The following is a 25716-nucleotide window of genomic DNA, read 5'->3' as shown; positions in this document are numbered from 1 at the left end:
TAAAATTAATTGATGAGACGGTATCACAATTTTTTTTAAATATTTGATTTGATTATCTGAACTAAATATTAGATGAATTTTAAGTTCACTTTATCTGATTATCTGAATTAATTTATATAAGTGCACCGTTTATTAGTTAGACAAATATAAGAACGATTAAAATAAATTTAAAATACAACTAAGATATATCCAAATATTAAATTCTTTTTCTCCAATAAAATTCATTTATCTAAATCTAAACCTAAATTAAGTGTGTCAATCAAAACCAAGGGTGTCAAAACTCAACGCAACCCGTCAACTCGACATAAGTCGACCCGAAAAAGATCGGGAGTTTTTGGGTTTGGGTTGAATCGGGTTGACTCGTAAGCTAACCCGAAAAAATTAATCAGGTTAGGGTTGGGTTCGGGTCAACCTGAGATGAACCGAATAATTTTAATATTATTATTTTTATATAAAATTAAGAAATATTTGCTACATTTTTATACATTGTATATTTGAAATTTTTTTATTGTGTATTAATATAATAGATTTTAGTCATTTAATGTTTATTTTGTACAATTTTTATTTTTTTAGTAAGTATACATTAAATATTCTACAACTATACTTTCAAATTTAAATTATATATAATATTAAATTTTGTTATTATGTGATTAAATTAAATATTATTATTATTGTGTGTTTTGAATTTTTTTTAATTATTTGTTAAAAAATAAAAAAATCGGGTTGATTCGGGTTGATCGGATCAATCGGGTTGGTTATTTTCGGGTTCGGTTCGGGTTGAGAAAACTTTAAAAATTAATTTTGTCAATCCGACCCGAACCCACCTGAATTGACACCCCCTAATCAAAACAAACAGAAAAACAGAAAGTACACGAATTCAAAAAAAAAAAAATTTGGCACACGTGATCACATGTGATTAGGGGTGCAAACGAGCCGAGCTACTCGCGAGTAACTCGTGAGTAGCTCGGTCAAAGGTCGACTCGAGCTCGATTTGACCGAGCTCGAGCTTTAAATATCTATGTTCGAGTAGCTCGCGAGCTACTCGATAACACATAAATATATATAATATAATATAAATATATATAAATATAGAGTTTTGTTATGCTGTCCACCTCCCGTGCCCACCTCCATACCCACTTATGATGTGGCAATCATCCAATGGATGAGATGAATCATATACAAATGATTTATCCAATGGATGAGTTCCACCTCATAGGTGGGCATGAAGGTGGGCAACATAGCAAAACTCATATATATATAATTTTTGAGCTCGAGCTCAAGCACTCGAATTATATACGAGCTCGAGCTCGAGCAAGAAATTTACTACTCGATCGAGCTCGAGTAGTTACATATGAGTCAAGCTCGAGCTCGAATAGTAATTATTCGACTCGACTCGATTCGATTACACCCCACATGTGAATATGTGATCATGTACAATATCCTCAAGATTTTCTCAACCTATTCCACTAAACAAAATAGGATATTGAAACAAAATTGTAGTCTTTAAATACCTTTTTGTCGTTTTAAAAAAAACCTCAATTACAAGTTTTATTTTTTATTTCTGGAAAAAAAAAAAGTTGTACCTTTCGTCAATTAAAGTAAACCTTAATCATAAAAACTTGAGTTATACTGAGCACAATATATCACAATCATAAAACAAAATTATCAAGAACAAAAGGCTAAACCTCCATTGAAATGGTAATTTGAACTCAGATATCAACATTAGTGAAAATTCATCCATCACACAAACATGTGAAATATAGTACAGATCTCTGATGTTCGAACCTCTTGTGGAATCATCTGTACAAACTCTTCCTTCGTCGAGGTAAATCGTATTCCAATTCGGCCTCGGAATGCATCTGCTCCAGCCTGATTGATTGTACACGAACTAACTAGAACTTTCAAACACTAGAATCGAATGTCACTTAACAGATGAGGCAGTCTATGTTTCAGCCTCTGCTGGCTTTGAGTCGAGCTTTATTTCCTTGGAAGTGGAGGATTTATCATTGGAAGATGTACTTGATGGTGTAATTTTCTTGAACTGCACCAGTATCATGGTCATGTTGTCACAGCCCTCGCCTCCAGCAGTGGGCGCTAGGCACCTATCGAAAACTTTTTCGCAGACAGCAGACAACTTACTCTCCTACACAAGCAAGTGTAATCCATAGGGTCAGATGGGATAGTCTATGGGCAAACAAGGCATGGGATCCAGATAGTAAGGTGAACATGTTCAAACAGATTTGTGAGAGTACGAGGTCAAATTGGTTACATTGATTCACCTAAGATCCCCACCAAACCACATGCAAATTTCCTGCCCACAACATTTCAACTAGAATGTCCATATTAGCATTCGATGGGAGACCAGGCTTGCGGCGGGGATGCTAGTCACCACTCAGTTGAAAACATTTTGAAATTTTAATCTGTAGTACCCATTTACACCCCTTCTCCCCCTGTTATAGTAAGTACTGGGTTCGTCCCTGCCATACAAGAATGTTGCACTAAGGAAATCACCTCGTAGTTCATTTAATGGGGGTCCAACTTCAAGGACTGTGAGTTAAAACAAAGTAGCCATATATGACTTCAATCACAACATTGCAACCTTCGCACAAACGCAATGAATTACTAAAATGACACCTCTAAGTTCTGAACAGTTTCGAACTTTTGCCCCTTCCTCAATGGTGAAAAAAGAGAACTCAATCAAATTTTCATTTGACCTACAGAAACTGAATACACTGCGTGTGTCAATTAAGAAACAAACAAGATACTAGGCAGGCTTGTTTTGAGAGCTATTTGGTAGAAACATATTTATTTTTTAAAAAAAAAATATTTTTTTTGGTGATAATGCTCCATTACGAAATACCCTAATCAAGTCAGAGATGGCACAACCAAAATTAAATTTAGCAGAATAAAATGTTACACGTTCTTCTTGGAGTATGATATGTTCAATTCAATTATTATATCAACAAAAAAAAAGGAACCAGAGAAAACCAAACAAGAATAAATGAGTTCAAGATTTAAGACTCGGAACATTCCATAAACTACCCAAGGACTTACAGATTTCAGCTGCTCGCGAACGAAATCTACCAGTTGTTGGCTTGACATACAATCCCTGGATAACAAGAATTAACAGCCTGACTGTGAAGACGTACAAAGTCTTGCATCAAGAATTATTTGTTACATTACAAATTTACAGGACTAACAGTTAAATAAGGAGAATGAGAAAGGGACTAAAAAACTAAAATTTTGGGAAGAAACCAACTGAAACAATATTGATTTATTTCTTCAGTGTAGTGGACTTGAAAATTTGTAACTAACTGCATAAAGGGGATTCCCTTGAACATCTAATATACAGATTAAACAAAGTTTTAGTTCTTCGAGCATACCAAATGCCATCACAGGCAAGCACAATGAACTCATCGTCGTCACAAAGTTCAACCTGGTGAAAAAATTAAGAAAAGTAGCATCATTATTTCCACCGCTTACGATAAGCAGAACAGTTCTTCAGACTTCAGTATGAATAGTTCGGATAACAGAGCAATATCAAATTCTCCACCGCTAATTATTGAGGCCATTGTTTAGCTTAAAGTGTAGCTTTCTTTCTGTGCTTCATTGATGCAAATTGGTAAAAAATAGTGAACATGCTACCATGCACTAGACAAAGTGTCAATCCATGAAACCAAATGAGAGGATGTATGCTTCAACGTAGTTTAGTAGAAAGGCCAACCAAAAGGCTGATAATTACAGAACATGTAGGTAGAAATGCACCAGTGAATCCATTTCAAGAACCAAATCCATTAGAATTTCAACATAGATCAGCAAATGACAAAATGGTTTCTAGGATAAACGATCCCAAAATTTATTCCAAGAAAACAAATGACCCTCCAAATGAAAAAAAATAAACTAAAAACAACAACAACAACAACAATAATATTTCCACATTATTTCAATCCAAATTTGAATAAATGATCCCAAACTTCACCTAAGGCACTGTTTGTCGCAAAGGATGAGACATTGATTATTTCCACATTTTTGAGACATTGATTATTTCCACATTCTTATGTCATCCAGATTCCAGGGTTTGGCACACGTTCTACAATAATTTGAATCATACATCCTTATATTATTCATATTTTTCAATGTATTACTCTATATTATACATCTTACTTTGTCTCATCCCACAAACCAAGAGGTGACCAAGTATATGAAATACAAATAATATAAAATAATTTTCAGTTCCCTGAAAAAATATTGGTGAGAAAAACTGTTGAATTCCCATGACCAAAATCAATTGAATACTTTTGCCCCAATTTGGTTCCCTTATCATGTATTGTGCAGAATTAAGTAAAAAAACAGCCGCATGCAGGAATTCACCAGATTGAAGTATCACGCCTGATTACAACATCAAATTTCTGATTAAGTTTGCACAGTAGCTGTCAGCCTTTTGCCAGTACAGCAAGAACAAGAGGCCGAAACTCAATGTGGCAGGCAAAAACAATGAAAATCCGTGACTCACAGTAGAAGACAATGAAATAACTTACTATATTTATATCTGGATTAGCAGTTACTATTTGTTTTTCTGCTGGCAAAAACTTATTCTGCTTGAATTCCATATCACCTGCCGGATATTACAACTAGTCAATTATCCTTTCAAATAAAACGTGTAAATGATAAAAAAATCATATATTTTTTCCTACTTTTATTTTAATTAACTATCACTTGTGCCAAATGTTATATTGCAGATTTTGTCATGGAATTAATAGCAATGTCCCAATAAAGGATCAAACGCCTGTCAGGCACAAGTGATTTACCAAATTTCAATGTTTTAAAAATTAAACTAGCCAAGAAACATCACCAAGCAGACTTATATAGCACCTATAGCCCTTGCAAGATTCAAACTGCCATTGACACGACCCGCATGGATAAAACCACCAGCTTTAAAGATTCTGTCTCTCTCAACCTCGAGATCGGGCTTGTGGTCTCTTGAAAGGTTGTATGCCTGAAGAACAATATATTACCTTTTTTGTCAAAATAAAGAGAGAGAGAGAGAGAGAGAGAGAGAGAGAGAGAGGATGTTAGGACATTTCCGTTGTGAGTGCACATTGCAGTTTTATATTATTTTGGAACAGTATAAACAAGCAATGGCAAAAATACTATTAGCACATTGTACCTGACCATTCCTAGAAATTACACAGCGAGAATCACCAGCATTTGCAACAACTAGCTGGTTTTCCCGGATGATAGCAACACAAGCAGTGCTCCCAGAGGTTGGTCCAGCAAAATCAGAATGTGGCCCCTGTGCAAAGCAGTCACCCAAACTTTTTAAAACATATATATCAGAATAACGACACATCACTACCAAACTCATTTCAATACATAAATATCATGCTTATTCATTGCACTGTAGCATGCAATGCAAGTCAAGCAAGTCAATATGCAAGGATGCATGACTAGAGAAAAGGAGAGAAAATTTAGCTATTCTATTAGTGAATATGAACACCTCCTCAAATGCCCAATCATCAAGCTGGTCGTTCTTTTCGCTCCCTCTTGGAGACCAAATCAAACCCTCTATCATGCCCGTGAACTTGTTCATTTTATCTCCCAGGACAGCCAGCTCCCTCCACCCTCTTTGCCCCCGCATCATCTCATCCATTCTGCATAAACAACAGAAAACGGCACATTAAATGGAGAAAACACACAAATGGGGTAAGTGAAACCAATGCTTCCAGCCAAAAAGTTCCAACACTCGCTGGAAACTGCACAAGAAGCATTAAATTCCAATAATTCGCTATGTGATTCAGCAAGTTGGCTTTGAGAAAATCATGTACTATACAGCCTCAAAAAGAGTTTGCATAGGCTTAGTTACCAGCCACAGTCCCACAGTTTAAGTATATTATTCCAGAAATTTCCTTTAAAAGAAATATTCAGGAACACAGAGACAACAGACTGGACACATTCCACTTCATATCAAAACCAGCTAAGTTAAATAAAAATAGAATTAAAAACATAATCTAAACATCATATGGTGTTAACTTAATGGGATAGAATTTGACAGTCCAGATATCCATCCAAGTATGTTTCAATATGGTGGAACACAGCCTAGCACACAACAAGTGCAATAATTATCACCTGACTTCATGCTGAAACATACATTATTAAGCCTCTTAGGATCCTCCGGTCTGTTTCTAGTTAAGGAAATTTCTACGACTCTACTGGTAAAGGGTCTCCTTTGCAATACCAACCGTATTTCTCAATGTGTAATACATCAACATATATTCGTATTGCATTTCGACCCAAAGAATTTTATGTATGTTAACCAAAAACTAACCAACTACAATTCTTGTCCACGTGAACAAACATTGTAGACATTTCTAACACCTGGATTGTTAAGAGTTACCGTCTTTTGCTTTATATGCAAAACAGATAGACAGTTGGCAATATTTTGCTTTCGGCGTCCAACATATACTTTCTCAAGTACAATTGCTTTCAAAGAAAGGACTCTTGAAATCACTTTTGAATCTTTTGCATGGATGTATATTCTCTGGCAAAAGCTAAACACGGTCTGTCATGATTTTAGATACTGGCAGAAATTTTGAGCAAACTATTAGTAATAGTTGTGCATGTACATTACACTTTTTTGGAGTAAAATTCAACTGCTGACACTTTGTATGGGAAGCATGGAATAAGCCTAAAAGTACATACAATAAAAAAACTTGCACTAAACACATTAAATGAAAGTTGCTAATGACAAATAATATAATCAAATAACCTAAAAAAACTTTTCTGGACTGAAGTTCCTATATCACCGGCTAAATACGCTTCCTGCTTGAGCATTTGCTGATGAAGGTATTTAGCACAGAATTTGGCAACCACCTTACCTGCAGAAAGGAATATACAAGAGAACCAATAAAAATAATTATTTTCACATGGAAAATATTGAACAAAACATGAGTTATGAGAATATTGAGTGCATCTACATAGAACTTGCGTACAATGAACTCACCTCCATGACCATCGTAAACACCAAAAAATGATGTTGAAGCATCCAAATCAGGAAATGCAGCATGCTAAAAGAAAATCAATGACATCAAATTAAGAATTCAAACCCAAAAATAGAGGATAAAAACAATTTTGATTAAAATACATCCGCCAAATAGAAAGCTAACAACATGATGCCAATCAAAGCAACTGAAGAAGAATTATGATGATAATATCGAACGTATCAGCACTTGTATCAGAGCCCATAATATCCTAGTACACCCAAACTTGAAGGATTTAATTTTACTACATCCCAGATTTTTATTTTTGCCTCCATACATAGAGCTATTGCGAGGATGGGAAGAGTGTATGTGTTCTTCCTCTCTCTTTCTCTATGTTCGTTTGTAGGGGACTGTGAGAGTATCTTCCCTCCATGTTATATCAAAACAAGTTAGTGCATCTAACAAACACATTTGCAACAAAAAGGATCAATTCTGATAGAATTTTGAAAATATATTACTTACAGCATCTTCCATAGTAGCGCGCCACCCCTGCATGGAAGACAGACCAAACTTGAGCCTATCGCTCTCGCCGTCTTCAGAAAATTTCTCAGTTTTGGGAGTACTGAGGTATACACCCATCTCTCTAACTGGTCAGAAAACTTTAGTTACAAACAACCATTCACTTTGACAACGAAAATAACATGGTAAAATCTTTTTGGTAATTGTGGAAATAAAAACTTCCCTAGCCAGTTATACTTAATCAAACACTTGACTTCCTGAATTCTGAAATATACAATCCAGTTCGATACTTTCAGCAAAGATCAAACTCAAGCTGACTATATTGAGGTTTTCTTTTGTTCATCACAACTGGAATAGGCATCAATTGACATTTAAAAGTAGGGCGCAAGAGCAAAACCGAACATTCAGACTCAAATTACATTAATGCTACAAATAAATAAAATATATTTGTCGAGATCAATTCTTAAAATACTTCCATTTTTCTTTTCCATCCCTCTGGCATATGCCCAAAACTCATAGGCGCTTTTCATGGATTACGGATCTGTCACTATCCAGGGCAAAAAATCTTGAAGACGAGAAAATGATGGTAATTTTACAAAAACTCACTATCTAGGGCAAAAAATATCTTTGAAACATGGAAATATGCTATCAGCAACCAGGAAGATTGAAGATTGTCGTTAGTATTTTCAAGTAATCACTATTAAATGCGAGAATTTCCGGTAATCATGGCAATATGAAAAAGGGTTTATGCAGGAGCTTCTTCACATACTTGGCCGGCAGAGATCAAACGAATTTTCGAATCTTGATGCGAGAGGCGATAGCTGGGATTGTGATCTTGAAATTATCGGTCTTCCGAGGAATTCCAGAAAACTTTCAGCGATTTATAAAATAAAAAAAACGAAGAGGATATTGTGAAATGATTGAAGATGAATGGAGGCTGCGGTCAGTTTCGCGTGTAAAGTTTCACTTTTTATCTTCTCTCATTTCTTCTTCTTTTAATTTTAATTAATAAGTTGCATGTAAATAGAGTTTGATTTGATATTTTAAATAAATCTGTAAACACTTTTAAATAATATAATATAATAATAATAATAATAATTAATGATTTTATTGATATTAATTAATATTAATAATAAAGATTTTTTATGATTACAAATTAATTTAGTATATAAACTACTGGTTAAATAGTATATTAGTACACAAACTTTTATTAATGATTTAATTGGTATGTGTCCATCGGATTTTGACCAAATTCTTATGAATTGACCAGAATCCGGTGAACATATACCAATTAAATCATTAATAAAATTTTGTGTATCAATTTGACATTTAACCGATAGTTCATGTACCAAACTAATTTTTACTCATTTTTATTAAGTTATTTCAACTGTTAATTGATAACCTCTTAAAATTTTAAAAAAACATGTTTTATTGATCACTACAAAATTTTCTTATTTAAAAGTTAAATCGGTATAATTTAATGAGAAACGATTAATTACTTTTTTATTGGTATATATAAATTTTACTTATTTGATTTTTTAAATCTCTTATTTAAAGTTAAAAAGGTATACTTTCATGAAAAATATTAATGAATCACTATTGTTCAAAATAAAAAATTTGGTTCATGAGTCCATTCAAACATTAGCAACATGTTTTAAGAAATATATAACAATTTTTTTAAATCAATTTTAGATAGATAAATAATCAAAACAATGAGAAGTTTTGATATATATTTAGTAGTATTTTATGGGGGGAAAATTAAATTTGGTTATAAGTAACCAGGGGAGCCCATCTCTACCGATAGCCCGATATCTTTCCACATTCTATTGATTTGGTATGATTTCATGCATTAGCATTTATTTTTTGTTGTTTTTGGGTGTCAAATGTTAAATAAAAGTCGCATTCTCATAAACTTGTTGTAATCAAGATAATTGAAGTTCGTTATTCGATTCGACATTAAATTCAACCCAACACATTTACTCAAGAAGATAATGAAATAAATATAATTGAGAATTTTGCACTGACCAACATATTATCTTTATCTTTATATTAGTTACCAATGCACACGTGTGTGTTGCGTGTATCATAATGCATGAGATGTACATATTAGTTACATGTAATATAATAAATGAATAAATCGATATTAATCTATTTATTTAATACGTATAAAAATGAAAAGAAATATAATTAAATTTGATATATTGTAGTAACTTGTATCTTGTTTTAAGTTAATTAAATGATAAACATAGGGTTACTAAACACATAATCAAGGGGTTCTAGGATTTCGATATCAGTGGGCTAACGACGGACGAAAGTATGGTCCAAAAATCCTATTTAATATATATGAGTATATGTTAGCTTAGTTAAGGCTAGTACGTAGAGCATGACTAGTGATACGATATATATTTGACTTTAGGCTTGGAACCTAGACTCTGATATAATTGATCTACTACTAGAGGTACGTAAGTACTGACTGATATTCATATGTCATGTGCACATGCATGTTGAAGATGTTTCCTTTGTGATAGTCATGATAGCAGAGCCGCTCTCAACACTTGTTTATATTTTCTGATGCCCGGAGTTACCGCATGAGTGGAGACTGATACTACGACGATCTAGACGAGTGTGGATGTACCCGTGGTTTGACTCCCAGTTGGTACTACACTCAAGGCACCTAGTCTGAGCATGACTTGATAGATGACTAGTTACCCATTCATTACACTTGCATGCATCATATATGTATGTTTACTCATATTTACGTACTGAGCGTTAGTCGCTCGCGTCCTGATTATATTCTGGACACCTCATTAGACGGGGCAGGTCTGAAGCTGGATTGAGCGAGTGGATCGAGGCAGGGCTAGCTGCAGGTTCATGATGCTCTAGAAGTTTTACTACAATCTGTATATATTTTTGAAATAAACATTTGGTTTGATTTTACCGATTGTATCCTACTTGTTTTCTTGTAATTATGGGATTTTAGTTTCCACACAATAAACTCTGTTTAAGTTTGAATTATTATTGTTACGTATATTAAGCCACTTGCATGCTTAAAACTGCTAGTTAGTAGGTGATCCGTGCGGGTCATTACATATATGTTGTTGGTATCATTGAAATTTATTTTTTCGATGAGATTTCAGGCGTGATGTTTTGTTGTAAGACATAGTGCTGTAGCGATTTTCTTTTTTCTTTCAAAAATATTCAAATATAGAAGTTTTTCAAACCGTGCACAATGAATTCTCGATCGAAAAAATTCACAAAAGATAAGGGCAAATTGGGAAACACATTTTGGTGTGTTCAAGCTATACCAAAATCAGTTTTTATAATACACTCAACTATTATAAAATAGTATTGAATAGTATTTGTAGGGTGTCAATTCGAGTGTCGGGTTGACGAAAATAGTTCTAAAAATTTTATCAACTCGAACCCGACCCGAACAAACCAAAAAATGCCTAACTCAAACCCGAACCCGGCTAACCCGATCAACCCGAACCAACTCGATTTTTTTAACAATATAATTAAATAAAAATTCAAAACACACAATAATAATAATAATATTTAATTTAATCACATAATAATAAAATATAAGCTTATATATAATTTAAATTTGAAAGTTTAGTTGTAAAAAAAGTAAAGTATACTTATTACAAAAAATAAAAAATTATTTTAAAAAATAAAATTGTACAAAATAAACGTTAAATGACAAAAATATATTATATCAATATACAATATATGTTTTTCAAGCAATACAACGTATAAAAATGTAGCAAATCTAACAATTAAAAGTTTCGGGTCATATCGGGTTGACCCGAACCCAATCCGAACCCGATTAATTTTTTCGGGTTCACTTTCGGGTCAATTTGATTCAACCCGAACCCAAAAAACCCCAACCCTAACCCGATATTTTTCCGGTCGACTCTTGTCGGGTTGGTGGGTTGAGTTTATTTTGACACCCCTAAGTATTTGATAGTATTGAATAATAGAGATTAGGGGTGCAAATGAGTCGAGTCAAGTAGCATTATACTCGAGCTTGACTTGACTCGTATTTTTTCTGCTCGAGCTCGAGCTCGAGCTTGATCGAGTAATTAATTTCAAACTCGAACCCGACTCGTGTATATTTCGAGCTACTCGAACTCGAAAAACTCGAAAAATAAACTTATTTATCAATAAAATTATATATATTATATTTATATATATAATTATATATATAATCGAGTAACTCGCGGCTACTCGAACACATACATATAATACTCGAGCTTAAGCTCGAGCTCGATTATAGATTCGAGCTATTCGAACTCGACTCTAGTTCGGTCAAACTGAGCTCGAGATGAGTTTTGACCGAACCGCTCTCGAGTAGCTTGACTCATTTGCACCCTTAGTAAAGATAGTAGAGATTATCACACAAACATTAATAAAACAAATAAAATGATATTTTATCATATATGATTTATTCTAAAAATTCAAAATTTATCTATAAACCAATAATAAATGATCAATCTCGTCGACTTTAATCTAATTTCAAATCCCGAGCTCGATCGTGCTTACTATGTGACCATGAACGAAGAGAAGATGAAAAACGTAGTAGATAATTGTGGTATGAAGATCCATAATTTTAACTTAAAACTAATTGGATGTTTTTAATTTTTAAAATAAATGATTATAAATTTTTTTGAGGTTGTAAGCACTAATTAAATGATTCGGTGAATTCTGATTGGTATTATTATTAATTTATTTTCATAAAAGATAATAAAAAAAGATAGGTTAAAAAATTATTTTAATCAAGACCCAGTAACCCGGATTTCTTGAATCGGGTCGGTATTCGGATCCCAAATCTTCGTCAACGTTTACCCGTTAGTCTCACACACAGACACCCTCTCTTTCAATGCGCACACTTCGCAGAATTACAGAGTCTCTCCATGCCGAAAACTCGCTCTCTCCATGTACTAATGCCTGCGTGTGTATGAATATACTTGAATTTACGGTAAAATATTTGTCATTTTCGTGTTCTTTGTCGTAATATGCTCGAATTAATTGTTAGGGTTTTGTGAGGAGTTAACTCAGACATTGAGGTATTGCATCTTTTTTTGTGGATGTTTAATTGATTAATTTTACTCATAGTTTATGCAGCTCCAGACTGTGCTATTAGAATCGAATTTTGGATTTTATTGACTTTGGAATTAGAGCTTCAGTTGTTTCACTGTATAGTTTGCTCTGCGCATTAGTGGATTTAGAATGCATTGTCTTAAAAAATAGTTGTTTTTTTCTGGGTTTTGATACTGGTATGTAAGTGCTCTTTTTGGTCACTAATTTTTGATTGTTTTCTCTCTCTTTTGGCTTTTTTTTTTTTTTTTTTTTTTTTTTTTTTTTTTCCATTTATTTATGGTTGTTTTGATCGTTTCTGAATTTATTTGCTGTTTTTTACTCAATGATTTGTATGATTTTTATCCCCTATCAGCTTTCATAGTTAGCACTGCAGCACAGAAACTTAAAAGAAAAAAACAACAAAACAAATCGAATTCATCATGATCTATAAGTTACAGCTCACAGGAACACAATATAAGACATTGGTTTCGTCATTTTTTTTAAAACTCCTATCGAAATTTGTCATCAGAAAAAGTAAATTTTCATGTGGCTGTGCTCAATGAAAGGTTAATTTATGTTTTCTGCAGCTCAATATTTTATTGGTAAAATGAGTTCCCGTAAGAAGACACCTTTTCAGAAGCACAGAGAAGACGAAGAGGCGAAGAAGAAGGTGTCTATATTGATCAGTAGCCCCTTATGATTGAAAGGAATTTAAGAAATTTCTCATCACGTTTCTTGTATATTTCATTGTTAATTTAATAATTCAATTTCTTGATTTTTTTTGTCAGAGGGCAGAAGATGAGACAGCACGATTATACCAAGAGTTTGTAGAATCATTTCAAGCAGATGACACTCCGGGGTCGAAGGTTTTTGTCAGAGGTGGAACCATTAATCCTAATGACAGACATAAGAATGATTCAGAAGGTTAGTTGCCGTTGATCGATATTTTATCTATTCTTAAATGTTATATCCTGTAAATAAGTTAATAATTAATTTGTTTATCACACAATCTGGATAAATGAATGATTCTATTCTTTTTCACATGGTTGCATAAATAAAAACCTCGGCCTTTTCTATTCATTCGCGGATGGCAGGTGGAAATTCCAAAGATGAGGGTTCTGGTTTAAAGAAAGGGAGTAGGTAAATAAATGCTTTTGATCAACTATGCTGCAATGCTCTTATGATTAGGATTTGTGATACGAGAATGATATGGTGATAATATCCGCAGATGCACACTGTGTTGATTGGATTTGCAAGTTTAGGATTCAAATGATTAGCATCCCTGACCTCTTTCTGTATATGTTTCTGATATTAACCATGTTTTTTAATTTGTCTGCCATGGCAAGTGAACCACTTTTAGACTTATGGATATTTTTATAATTTTTTTTGTGAAATGTGCTGCTTCTGTACGTGATGTGTTATTCACCGACTCACCTACTTTTTTGTATTCCTATTTCCTGGTAAAATTAACATTGTCCTATTAGCTGCATTGTACTCGATTGGGCTTATTTTTTTCAGATTATTCTTGCTACTCAGCTTGAGTTGGTACTTCATGGTGCATGACTGCACATAGACCATTTAGTTCGAATTTTACTTTATCCTCAAGAACACGCCGCCTGTACTTTAATTTTAATTTCCGACATCGATGTTATCTTTCATCACTCATTAGATTGTGATTTCATTATATAAGTTACAAGCTTGGGTACTAGGACAAATGGATAAATCATTTATCTGGTATATTTTTGCTGATACATGAACTATTGAGCACTAGATATTCAAAACTTTTTTAATGGAATATCAAACTAACATGCCATTGAGTCCATCTAGAAACTTAAATACTGTTCATGGGTGTGACTGACAGCCCTACATTTCCCATGGGTTCTAGCAGTTATTTTATATCCTTTTAATTCAACTCTCAAGTAAATGCTTTGTGCTAAACCTAGAATAACGTTTTTGAGTATAAGCAAATATAGTGAAGTTATTAGACACGTCAGATCCTTGTCTACAGGTATTTGATGGTCCTTGAGAAGATCCATGCACCAACAGTCAGAAACCTGGATAGGTCTCGAGTGATTTAATTCCTTAAGAGTTTTGCTATTTTTTTTTTTGGTTCATCATTGTTTTAAGGTGTTATCTTTATTCCATGTGTCTTGTAAAGTTTGGATGACGTACTAGGAGTCTTTTGAAAGATTTAGAGTTAATTTGAGTCAAGTAGGTTGTCACGTGTCCAATGCTAGCGGCATGCTGTTTGCTACACTTAACGTAATTATTTCTCGTTGATTTTTTAACGGCTATTAGATGAGAAGCCGCAGTGTTTATGAAAGTTTAGAGATTTTTTAATTTGTTCACATATGATTTTTTGTAATATTATTTATTATTTATTGAGTATGTAGAGTTAAAGTTGTTCAATACTATTTAATTGCAGATTTGCGGTGTACTATATAAAATACATAAATAAATGGATAAGTAATGTCTACAATGGTATAAAGTCTTTATAATTAATATCATTTGGGAAATATATTTTATTATTCGGAAAATATATTTCTTAATTTATTCAATATTAATCCCAATCTTTGTAATTATACTAAAATTTTGAAATTGATTTATCCTCTTGTATGTTTAATCTTTGGCTATTTTTCCTTTACTTACAAAAAAAATCTAATAATATACTTTTTTTTGTTACCTATCTATTATTTTTCTTTATTCATTTTTCTCTTATAATTTTATAGCATTTTAGTGGATAAGTTCATATTTAATTGATTGAATTAATAAAATGCATATGAATTCTTAGTTGATTAATTATATATACATTCATACATATTTTATTTGTGCATTCGCTTTATAATATAACAAATTATTAATTTATTGACTAATTAGCATGGTTTTTCTTTAATATAATTTAGATTGTTCTAAATCTAATAATTTATGGAGGTTAAACTGCAGATGTCGAATTTACTGTTGAGGACATTGAATGGTGCTGTATAGTTGCAGTTTTGTGCATGATTGTCAAATTCTTTCAGGAATTTTATATTGCTAATGCACTTATCTTGTTGAGAGGACAAAAGCAGCCAAACTTGGGCATATTTTTTATGTGGAAACTTACTTCAAATATTGGTGATTGGTGTGCTGTAACTATGAATTTGAGAAATAGGATTGTTAGTGCTTAATGGTTTTACTTAATTTATTTTAAGATATAGGAATGCTTATCTTAGATGTATGTGGCTCCTCGAGTTGAAGCTGCATCTAGATTGATATATGGTGCAACTTGCTAGAAATATTGATTCTTTAGGAACTTCCCACTCCATATGTGGAGGGTAATAGTGTGTCTTATATCCAATCATCTGTCTATAACTGGAAATTGTGGTCGATTTAGATTGTGGAGTGTGAACAAATATATGGAAGAACTTACATTAGATTGCAGGTTTTGATGAACTTTGCGATAGTATGTCATCATTTCATTTGTTTATATTCCATGTCGTTGTAATGTATATATTTTGCCCACAATATGGCCCTCTTTTCTGATGTTATATCACTAGCTATGATTATGTTCATGGGTGAATTCTAATGTGCCACTTGGCTTGTCTTCATTTTCCAACCTATTTAGGGTCACAGTATAAGAACTCTGACCAACTTCAGGGTCAATTGATCATTACACACCTGATATGTGTCATTCTTGCCCAAAGCTCGATGATTGAAGTTTTTATTCTCGCCCAAATTTTAACCTTTTGATTGGATTTTACTTCACTCATATCTTGGCTTCTCTAGGACTGCAATGAAAGTTTTAAAGGAAAATGACTGTGTTGGAGCATTTGCAACTTACTAATGTCTCGAGGAAAATCGTGTTGAAATTATATAAAAGATTATAATATATATAGACAAAAACTTTGATAAAAGTTCAATACCCACTTTGCTGAGATCAAGAAGTCATTTGCATATGGCATGAAAAATTTTCGTTAATTTCATCACATGGTTTACATAGACAATTCCATAGAATATTAGAAGTGGAAAAACTTCAACTAAATGGTTTATTGGCCCAATGGCTAAGGGTGAGGCCCTGAGACCAATTGGTCTCAGGTTCGACTCCCGCTGATTGCGGGTATTTTTCTTAATTTATTTAGGTAGATTTAAGTAGTTTCTTTGCCCGAGATAAAAAAGTCTCGGGTCAATGCTCAAGTCCCGTCGGTTGTGCGGGCAGTTTCATTACTTTGTTGTAATCCTTGTAATTGTACTCTAAAAAAAAAGAAGTGGCAAGACTTCTGCTAAAAAAAGAAGTGGCAAGATTTTGAACTTCCTGCTAAGTAAGCGAAGAATTACTGTATTAGAATTGAAAATTTTTATGAGAGGCGAAAGGGCATGAAACTTACATCAGTGATTTTTGAAGTGGAAATACGGTGGCTGGACTAGTTTCTGATTGACTATTTTTTTTTATCCTTCTGACTATGGCTTTTGTATACTTTTAATTTTGGTTTATTTTCCCTTAAAAATGTTGCCTTCTATAGCTTTCTGAGGACATTCTTATTAGTGGGATATGTATTAGATCATTTTTGAACATCATGCAGGTATGTTCCATCATTCATCCCACCTCCTATGGCATCAAAGGGTAAAGAATATGAAAAGAAGGTTAGTACCAAGCTGCAATTTCACTTGTTCACCACGGCCTTCTTGGTAATGTTTCACGTGTTTGTGACAATATACAGAAGGAGGAGAAGCCAAAGGAAAAGGAAAAAGGGAAGTCACGGAACATCGATCATTTTATGGAGGAGTTGAAGCATGAACAGGAGATGAGGGAGAGACGAAATCAAGATCGTGATCATTGGCGTGATTCACGCCATGGTGACAATTCTGCAGTATGTACTTCCAAAGTTTTTTAATTTTAAATTAAAGATCAAGGCTGGTGGCCGTATTTTATTTTACTTTTCCTTTTTTTCTCCATGTATTTGCTTCAGGATTTATTTCTCTTGACATGATTTGGTCCTTTCTTCGTGTTTTACTTATGACGTGCAGTATTCCATCTGCAACATGAGAGTTGGTAGTTAGTGTGTGTTGTCGTAACATAGCTCATGTGATTTGCTTTTTATTGTTTGACTTGAACTATTTATTTGTAATGTTGTTACTCTTTCTCAGCCATCTAGTAGGTTTGATGAGCTGCCCAGTGACTTTGATCCAACTGGAAGACCTGGATCTTTTGATGATGGAGATCCATTGACTACAAATCTTTATGTGGGAAACTTATCACCTCTGGTCAGCTTTTAATCCACTGCATTCGCTATCATGAGTATTTCACTTCCCGGTTTTTTTACTCTTCAATAGCTATTGGGCTGAGGATTTTTTGTGTGTATTTTCTTCAATGTTAGGTCGATGAAAATTTTCTTTTGCGGACTTTTGGAAGATTTGGACCTATTGCTAGTGTAAAAATAATGTGGCCAAGGACAGAAGAGGAACGAAGAAGGGAAAGAAATTGTGGCTTTGTGGCTTTCATGAATAGAAGTGATGGTCAAGCTGCGAAGGATGAAATGCAAGGTCCGTTTGTGGCTCTTCTTGTGTATTTCAGTTAATGTGGTGTGTAAGGATGATAATAATTTAATTTTGACGAGTTTGGAAGATCCCTTTAATTTTTTCACTGAAACTATAAGTGCTGAAATAAATTTTTATGATACAGGAGTGGTGGTCTATGATTACGAGTTAAAGATGGGGTGGGGTAAATCTGTTTCTCTTCCTTCACAAGCACTCCCTGCTCCACCCCCTGGACAAATGGCCATCAGGAGTAAAGGGGTCAGTTATTATCATATCTTATACCTGATCAGTTTGAGAGTTTTGTAAATGCGAGCAGACAGTTGTTTTCCTCATATGAGTGTGTTGTTTGATATCAGTCATTCAACAAACAAACACTTGTGGTGTGAAATTTGTGTTGCCTTGCCTTTTGCTCTACATAAAAAATTCTCAGAAAGTTAACTCTTCAATGTTGTTATCAGGGTGCCACTGTCATCTTGTCTGGCCCTTCTGGCCCTCCAGTTACTTCCGTTCCAATCCAGAACTCTGAGTTGGTAAGCATCTCTATACTTGTTGCGTTCTTGATATATCTTGACAAGTAAGTTTCATGTGCGTATGTCGTGAACTGGGGCAAAAGTCCAGTATTGGGAGAGAAAATTACTGATTTGCATTTCAAAAAATTTCATCTAGTATAAATCTCTATGCACCCCAGGATTCTTTTCTTTGAATAAAAGTGAATTATTTTATTGATGATTTTAGTTTTGTCCTGTAAAAACTGGGCTAAACTCCTCGACATGATGACTGTATTACTCCCCATCATTGTTTGCCTGGTTGCTTTGCTGCTGATGCCTGTGTTTCTCATTTCATTGCCCACTACCTGCTATGCAACAACCTACTCATTCCTAAAATGTGAAAACAACTGTTTCTGGTTAAGAAGATAGCATTCACATCATATTCGATATCCTGCTTACTTGCAATAGCACAATTAATGGCCATTCTCGCAATCACTCGAACTTTCAGTTCCATGAATCCATTAACGGGAGGAGATGAAAACAGGCCCTCCACATTCTCAAAAAGTAGCTTTCCTGGAAGTCATTATGACTTCAATCAATGTTTACTATCGTTGCTCATATATTTTTTTATTGAATGTGTAGGTTCTTACTCCAAATGTGCCTGATATTAGCGTTGTCCCTCCTGATGATAATCATCTCCAGCATGTTATAGATACAATGGCTCTCTATGTTCTTGACGGGGGTTGTTCATTCGAACAAGCTATCATGGAACGAGGCCGAGGAAATCCTCTTTTCAGTTTTTTGTTTGAGCTTGGTTCTAAAGAACATACTTACTATGTTTGGAGGCTTTATTCATTTGCTCAGGTGAGTTAGACAGATCAGGAAATATATGTAGGGTACCGGCTTCCAGTCAAAAAGAGTTTGAGTGGCTGGTCCTTATTGTCCTGCCAAGCTTCAAATTTACGGCTTTCGTTATTATCTAAGCTACAGCCATGCTTCAGAGTTTAGAGGATATGATCGTACCGTGTTACTAAAATTTATTACGGGCTAATCGTTCTGCTGCAAAAGCTTTTATTACATGATACTGACTTTATTCATACATGAGTTTAAAATGGTTCTTGTTTTAAAAATAAAATATAAAATGTCACATTCAATTTTTGTGAGAAGGGGAAAACCTTGCCCATTTACATGAATAAATTTGAGCAGAATTCCAGTTAGTGCAGATTAAATCACAGATAACAAGGGAACAATCTATGTTTTGAATGATATGTTCAGCCTCAATTACAACCTTATTCCACTCTCTTGCTGACAAGGACATAATTACCTTTTCGAAGGGTACCCGAACTGATTTCTTTGTGCTAACATTTTATTTCTTCCCAGCATACCCCTTTATTAGGTTACACAAGGGTATCGACATGTCCTGTTCATTATTTTGAATGTATGCATGGAAAAATCAAGTCATCAATTAAGCTTCATTTAGCCTATTTTATGATTCAAGATAAAGACTACTGTTTCTGCAGTAACCTGGCACATGTGGGCCTACAAAAAAAAATTACAAAATAGATTTTTAGTACCACAATAATTGGGCACATTCCTGTACTCACTTCCATGTGCATGCTAAATCATTTTTGCTCACAAATCTTAGCAAGTTGGGAAATGTATAACTCTCTTATTATAAAAGATCTCCAATTGCAGGGGGATACACTTATGCGTTGGCGAACAGAGCCTTTCATCATGATCACTGGCAGTGGAAGGTATACTTCTATTTGTTTATTTTCAAACGAACTCACACTAAATATATTTCTGCGTCACACCTTGAGTTCGTCATGGGATGATGGATTGGAAAATACTTAAAATCGGAAGCATTTCTTGTTGGATTTTCTCCCCTTTCAGCCTATGGTGTCACTGGGTTTGGATTGAAACTTGTCAAAGAGAACATCTTGATCTTTAGCAAAATACATTTTGATAATTTTTTTGTTTCATTCTCTGTTCATTTTAACTCCTTATAAATATAAAGAGTCTACTCTATGCCAACTATTGAGGACAAACTCAAGCCTTAAGAAAACCATTTCTGGTTAGCTCAGATATATAGGTCCCATACATTGACAAGAGCGTAGCAACTAGAGTCCTAAGAATGAAATGAATTGGAGTCCTTATTTTTTAATTTTCTTTGTCTTGAATTTGCCATGCGTGAAGCATCGGTAAACAATGAGGCCATGGGCAGCCTGGACCTTTTTCCTTCATGTTCATGGTCATGTGTGTGACCCTTTTATTCTATCACAAACATTTGTCTGTTCTTGGAGAACACATAACTGCTTCATAGTTTTAACTGATTACACGCCAAACATCTGATTATCTCCATGATGACTGTTGTCAAATAGAGGGACACATATACCTTCCCCATTAATTGGGTACAGATTTTTCCTGGGTAAATTACAGCTGTTAGGAGATGTTACCTTTTCTTTTCTTTCCTTTCTTGTTTTCTTTTCTTTTTTCCGAATTTGATGGTAATAATTAATTATTCGTAACGGCATTCTCATCTTTATATCTATAGATGGATACCACCTCCTTTACCAACTGCAAAAGGTGCGGAACACGAAAAAGAAGCAGCAAGCACTTATGCTGCTGGGAAAAGCAAAGTATATTCTTTTAGCTTTTATAGTTGTGGAGTTGACGTTTTTTTAAGTTCTGATGTTGTGACAATTTACTATGGTTTCATGTTAATATTTTTACAGCGTCTGGAGGTGGAAAGGACCCTGACAGATGCCCAAAGAGATGAATTTGAGGATATGCTGCGTGGATTAACGTTAGAAAGAAGCCTGATAAAGGATGCTATGGGTTTTGCTCTGGATAACGCCGATGCTGCTGGAGAGGTAATTGAACAAGCTGCAATTGTTGATAGACTAAATATGTTTGACACAACTTCTAGAAAACTTTTCATTGGTATGGTAGCCATGGCACAAGTTCTAATCCATGAAACCTTTCTTAAAAAACAAACCAACAGATTTGGTACCAAACCAGATAGTATTTTTTGAACAGTTATGTTTTTAGTAAACTTTCGTGTTATATTTACCTGCATTTAGCTATAGTATGGGTGGGCATAATTGGTATTCTCAAGCACACCAACAACGCTCATCAGATTCATATTGAACCTCCATATTTAAATGAACCAGTTATGAAGATTATGCAACTTAAACTTCAATATTTTGACTATATTTTTGTTGGCTGAAAAATCATGAAATGAAATTTTAGCAAAGCCTTGAATTCAGCTTAGTCTATTTGTGTTCTTCCTAGCCTTTGCACTGAAGTTATTTTTCTTATTTATTTGATTTTTGCATTCTAGATAGTTGAAGTGTTAACTGAGTCGATGACCCTCAAAGAAACTCCAATTCCAACAAAAGTTGCAAGACTCATGCTTGTCTCGGACATCCTTCACAACAGCAGTGCTCCTGTGAAGAATGCTTCCGCTTATCGTACCAAATTTGAAGCAACTTTACCTGATATTATGGAAAGCTTTAATGACTTGCATCGTAGTGTAACTGGACGGATCACAGCTGAGGCTCTCAAGGTAGCGATGCATCACAACTAGTTTCCTTACTCATACCGTTGATCGCTTTTGATTCTTTTCCATTTTTCGAAGCTAAGTTTCTTTCCTGGCAATTTCAGGAACGTGTGTTGAGAGTTCTTCAAGTATGGGCCGACTGGTTTCTTTTTTCGGATACTTTTGTGAATGGATTGCGAGCTACCTTTCTCCGATCTGGTAACTCAGGTGTGATACTATTCCATTCTATTTGTGGTGATGCCCCTGAACTCGAGAGAAAGTCCGGTTCTGCTGACACGGTTGATGTGGAAAAGAGTAATCAGGATACCGCATTGGCCATTGGTAAAGGAGCTGCCATGAAGGAGCTTTTAAGTTTGCCCCTTACTGAGCTGGAAAGACGATGCAGACATAATGGACTTTCTCAGGTTGGTGGTAGGGAAATGATGGTAGCACGGTTACTTTATCTGGAAGATGCAGAAAAACAGAGAGGCTATGAGATAGATGATGAATTGAGGGCTTCACATAGCCATTCAAATATGGGGAGAAACCCAAGTGGACAGGAGGGGACGAAACTTGAAATGGATTCAGGGAAAATGTCCAGATGGATGAGTCATGATGAAAATGGCGAGCAGTCAAAAGGAGAAGGATCCGTATCATTGCCCCCTTCAGATCCTTCTTTGCAGAAGGAACTTTTCTTTAGTGAAGCAAAAAATGAGCCCGTTTTGCCATCTTCTAAGTGGGCCAGAGAGGACAATGAAAGTGATGATGAACATAAGAGGAATGCACAAGAATTGGGCTTAACTTACTCATCTTCTGGAAGTGAAAATGCTGGTGATGGTCTCTATAAAAACACGGAAGTGGATCTTACATCTGATGCTAGCAATTTAGCATTTCTCAATGTTGGAATGAACGAAGAACAAAGGTACTACCATACTAGTATGACTCAACAAAGACATACTTCCCTGTTGTTTGATATTAGATATGGTGATCTGATTTTTTCATGCTTTGGCGAAACTAATATGTTTTATAGAATCTTGGAAGTATAGTTTCTTTCTTCTTTTATTTCCTTTTGCTGATGATAGAATAATCAAAATTGCTACTTGGTTCATGAAGAACTATTTGTAAGCATCATACATCCCTAGTTAACTGCAGTATTCAGGTTAAAATAGTTATTTTTCTACCTGTACCTTTTGTGGCACCACTGTAGAAATATACTTTATGTCAAGGATGGATCATGGATGTAGTAGGTTAGGTTTGGAGATGTTAATTGATTTATATCTTCTTGCATCACAAGTTTGATTCTTTTAAAATTCCATCCTTGCCATTTAGAAATACTATTGAAAAAAATCTCACATGTATTACTTTTGATCGCATTCGTATACAGTATACTTTGCCAATGATAACTTGGTGTTATCTGTCTTGCAGACAAAAATTACGGCGCCTTGAGGTTGCCTTGATGGAATACCGAGAATCTCTTGAAGAGAAGGGACTCAAAAATTCAGAGGAAATTGAGAGAAAAGTTGCCATCCATCGTAGACAGCTACAATCTGAATACGGTTTATCTGATTTGCATGCAGATACCTCCGGCAGAAGTAAGTTACAAATCTTTGATCCAATATTATCATCATTGATTTCCATGTATATGGTTTCACATTAGTCTGATTTGTATTCTGCAAATTATATCTCTAATCGTATCATTTGTAAATTTATCAAAGTTATGCTGTTAGAAGCAAATCCAAAGTGTGGAGAGAACTACTCAGACAACGATAATAACACTCAGGGGCCATCGAAAATGAAAGAGAAAATATGAGACACAATATTGTAGTCTCATTCTGGCTTTATCAATATAATAGATGTTTCTAAGACTTGATATTTCAATTTTCTAGACCTTGTGGGATGTTGAGAAAGTCATTGCAAATGTTTTAAGTGAAACTAGCACCATCGAAGTGTTCTTGTTGGGATTGGCCAAGTTATGGTGAAGAAGTTTGTTTCAAATAATTATCGTAGTCATCTTGTATTTATCTCGAGTTTAGGTTCGTAACTACTAGTGACATAAATTCTCAACTGTCACTGCAGAGAGGACCTCTTCAGAGAGGAAGGATAGACGGGATGACTCCTACGAACCTTTAAAAAAGCACCACCGCAGCCAAAGCAGAAGTGAGAGCCCTCAACGGAAATCATCTGCGCGCGAGAAAGAGAGAGAAAGTGACACGAAAGGGGACAGAGACAGACGACGAGACAGGGAAAGAGGCTATGATCTGGAATCTGAGCGGGCGAGGGACCGAGTACGTGATCGGGAGAAGAATGGCAGCAAGGAGAGGAATGACCATGAAAGGGACAAGGGACGAGATAGAGATAGGGACAGGAGGAGGATGAAATGAGGTGGTTTTAATAGATGCTCTTGTGCTGGTGAAAAATGGTGTTATTAATTAGCATCAGTCATATCTTTGGATCGATTTTTTTTCTTCGTGTTCTCTTTCGAGAATCAAATCTACGTTATATCAAGTGTGGACTGGGGAACCATGGAGTGTGATGGGGGATGGAAGCAGTGGAGAGCGAGCAATGCAAAAGTGTGCTGTATTTCAGGCGACAAAGTTGAAGGTGTGAATTGTTTTTTAAATTGCTCCTCTCTCCGTCCTTGGTGATTCTTGGTGCCATGTATGATGATCATGATATTATTCAAGAGGTTTCTTTACTTGATTTAAATGATAATTTTGCTCTGGTTAAAGTGTATGCTGGTGATCCACTTTCATTTTTTTTTTTTGTCTTAAAAAAATCAATTTTTCATTTTCCAACTACCTCATTAATATTCATTTAGTTTAATATTTCTTTTAAATCTTTTTTTAAAAACTATTTTCTTATATTTTGGCTCTTATCTAAATATTAAAACAATATTAATTCAAATAAATAAATACGCATGGTGCAAATTTATTTTCTTGCCAAATTCTTATAGGATCTATTCAATATCATTGAATTATATCAGGTATTTTAAATTTACTAAAACAAGTTTGTTGTAACAAATTTTATTAGATGAAATAAAGGTATTTTTGTTTGAAAACCTTAAAGATGTCAACTTTTTTTTCAGCAAATATTTTTTCACGATAATATACATTCCTTTCTCCACTCTTGAAAGTGTGAGCTAGTAGTCTCATTCGAGTTCCTATTTACCAAGCAGCCTGTAATCAATCAATTTGCTTACAAACAACAAAGATTTATCATTTGGCCAATTTGTGTAAGTGCCATCATTGCATTACAAATGGTAGATATTATTATTGTCAATGAACTATTCATATGAAATTCACAGTTAAATTAAAAATAGGGCATCAAATCAAATGAAAATAACAAAAATTGATTATAAAGAATGAAGCCTAAAATAAAATAGTCACGATCAATTTCAATACAAATCTCTCAATTGCAACTTCATGTGCCAAACTAAAATATATGCATCCTTATCAAAATTAATAAAGTCGGATACTAACGTATGACGTCAATTGTACATGTGCTAAAAATAAATAAAAATTGAATCGATAATGTTGGTCCCAGGTGCGGCATCACGAGATAGAAACTATAAAAATCGAATAATAAAATAGACACCAAG

The 25716-nt window shown here is 34.4% G+C and overlaps 2 protein-coding genes across 4 annotated transcripts; one reads left to right on the top strand and one right to left on the bottom strand.

The window, feature by feature from the left end:
* Positions 1-1662: 1662 nt before the first annotated feature.
* LOC140863361 (probable protein phosphatase 2C 60) lies at positions 1663-8469 on the bottom strand. 2 transcript variants are annotated; one of them, XM_073266733.1, is made up of 11 exons: positions 8266-8469; positions 7500-7624; positions 7001-7064; positions 6767-6875; positions 5498-5651; positions 5168-5293; positions 4873-4996; positions 4539-4615; positions 3384-3436; positions 3055-3109; positions 1663-2143 (listed from the first exon to the last, which is right to left on the bottom strand). In XM_073266733.1, the coding sequence occupies exons 2-11, from the start codon at positions 7614-7616 to the stop codon at positions 1943-1945; spliced, it is 1080 nt and encodes a 359-aa protein (XP_073122834.1). In that variant the 5' UTR covers positions 7617-7624; positions 8266-8469; the 3' UTR covers positions 1663-1942. The 2 variants fall into 2 exon arrangements, with proteins under 2 accessions (XP_073122834.1, XP_073122835.1); XM_073266734.1 differs by having other exon boundaries at positions 7500-7620.
* A 3886-nt stretch (positions 8470-12355) lies between these two features.
* Positions 12356-24853, top strand: LOC140863148 (protein RRC1). Of its 2 annotated transcripts, XM_073266338.1 has the most exons (18): positions 12356-12474; positions 13163-13245; positions 13364-13499; positions 13670-13715; positions 17135-17195; positions 17273-17422; positions 17700-17816; positions 17930-18095; positions 18235-18347; positions 18548-18619; positions 19220-19441; positions 20273-20331; positions 21132-21216; positions 21313-21450; positions 21921-22145; positions 22244-23040; positions 23544-23710; positions 24195-24853. In XM_073266338.1, exons 2-18 carry the CDS (start codon positions 13183-13185, stop codon positions 24497-24499), a joined length of 2922 nt encoding a protein of 973 aa, XP_073122439.1. In that variant the 5' UTR covers positions 12356-12474; positions 13163-13182; the 3' UTR covers positions 24500-24853. The 2 variants fall into 2 exon arrangements, with proteins under 2 accessions (XP_073122439.1, XP_073122440.1); XM_073266339.1 differs by lacking the exons at positions 12356-12474; positions 13163-13245; positions 13670-13715 and having other exon boundaries at positions 13366-13499.
* The last annotated feature ends 863 nt before the right edge of the window (positions 24854-25716 follow it).

Source organism: Henckelia pumila, chromosome 4 (assembly GCF_033568475.1).
Source record: "Henckelia pumila isolate YLH828 chromosome 4, ASM3356847v2, whole genome shotgun sequence".
Taxonomy (NCBI): domain Eukaryota; kingdom Viridiplantae; phylum Streptophyta; class Magnoliopsida; order Lamiales; family Gesneriaceae; genus Henckelia; species Henckelia pumila.
Note: the sequence above shows the minus strand (reverse complement) of the source record. Positions and strands in the feature narration are given on the sequence as shown.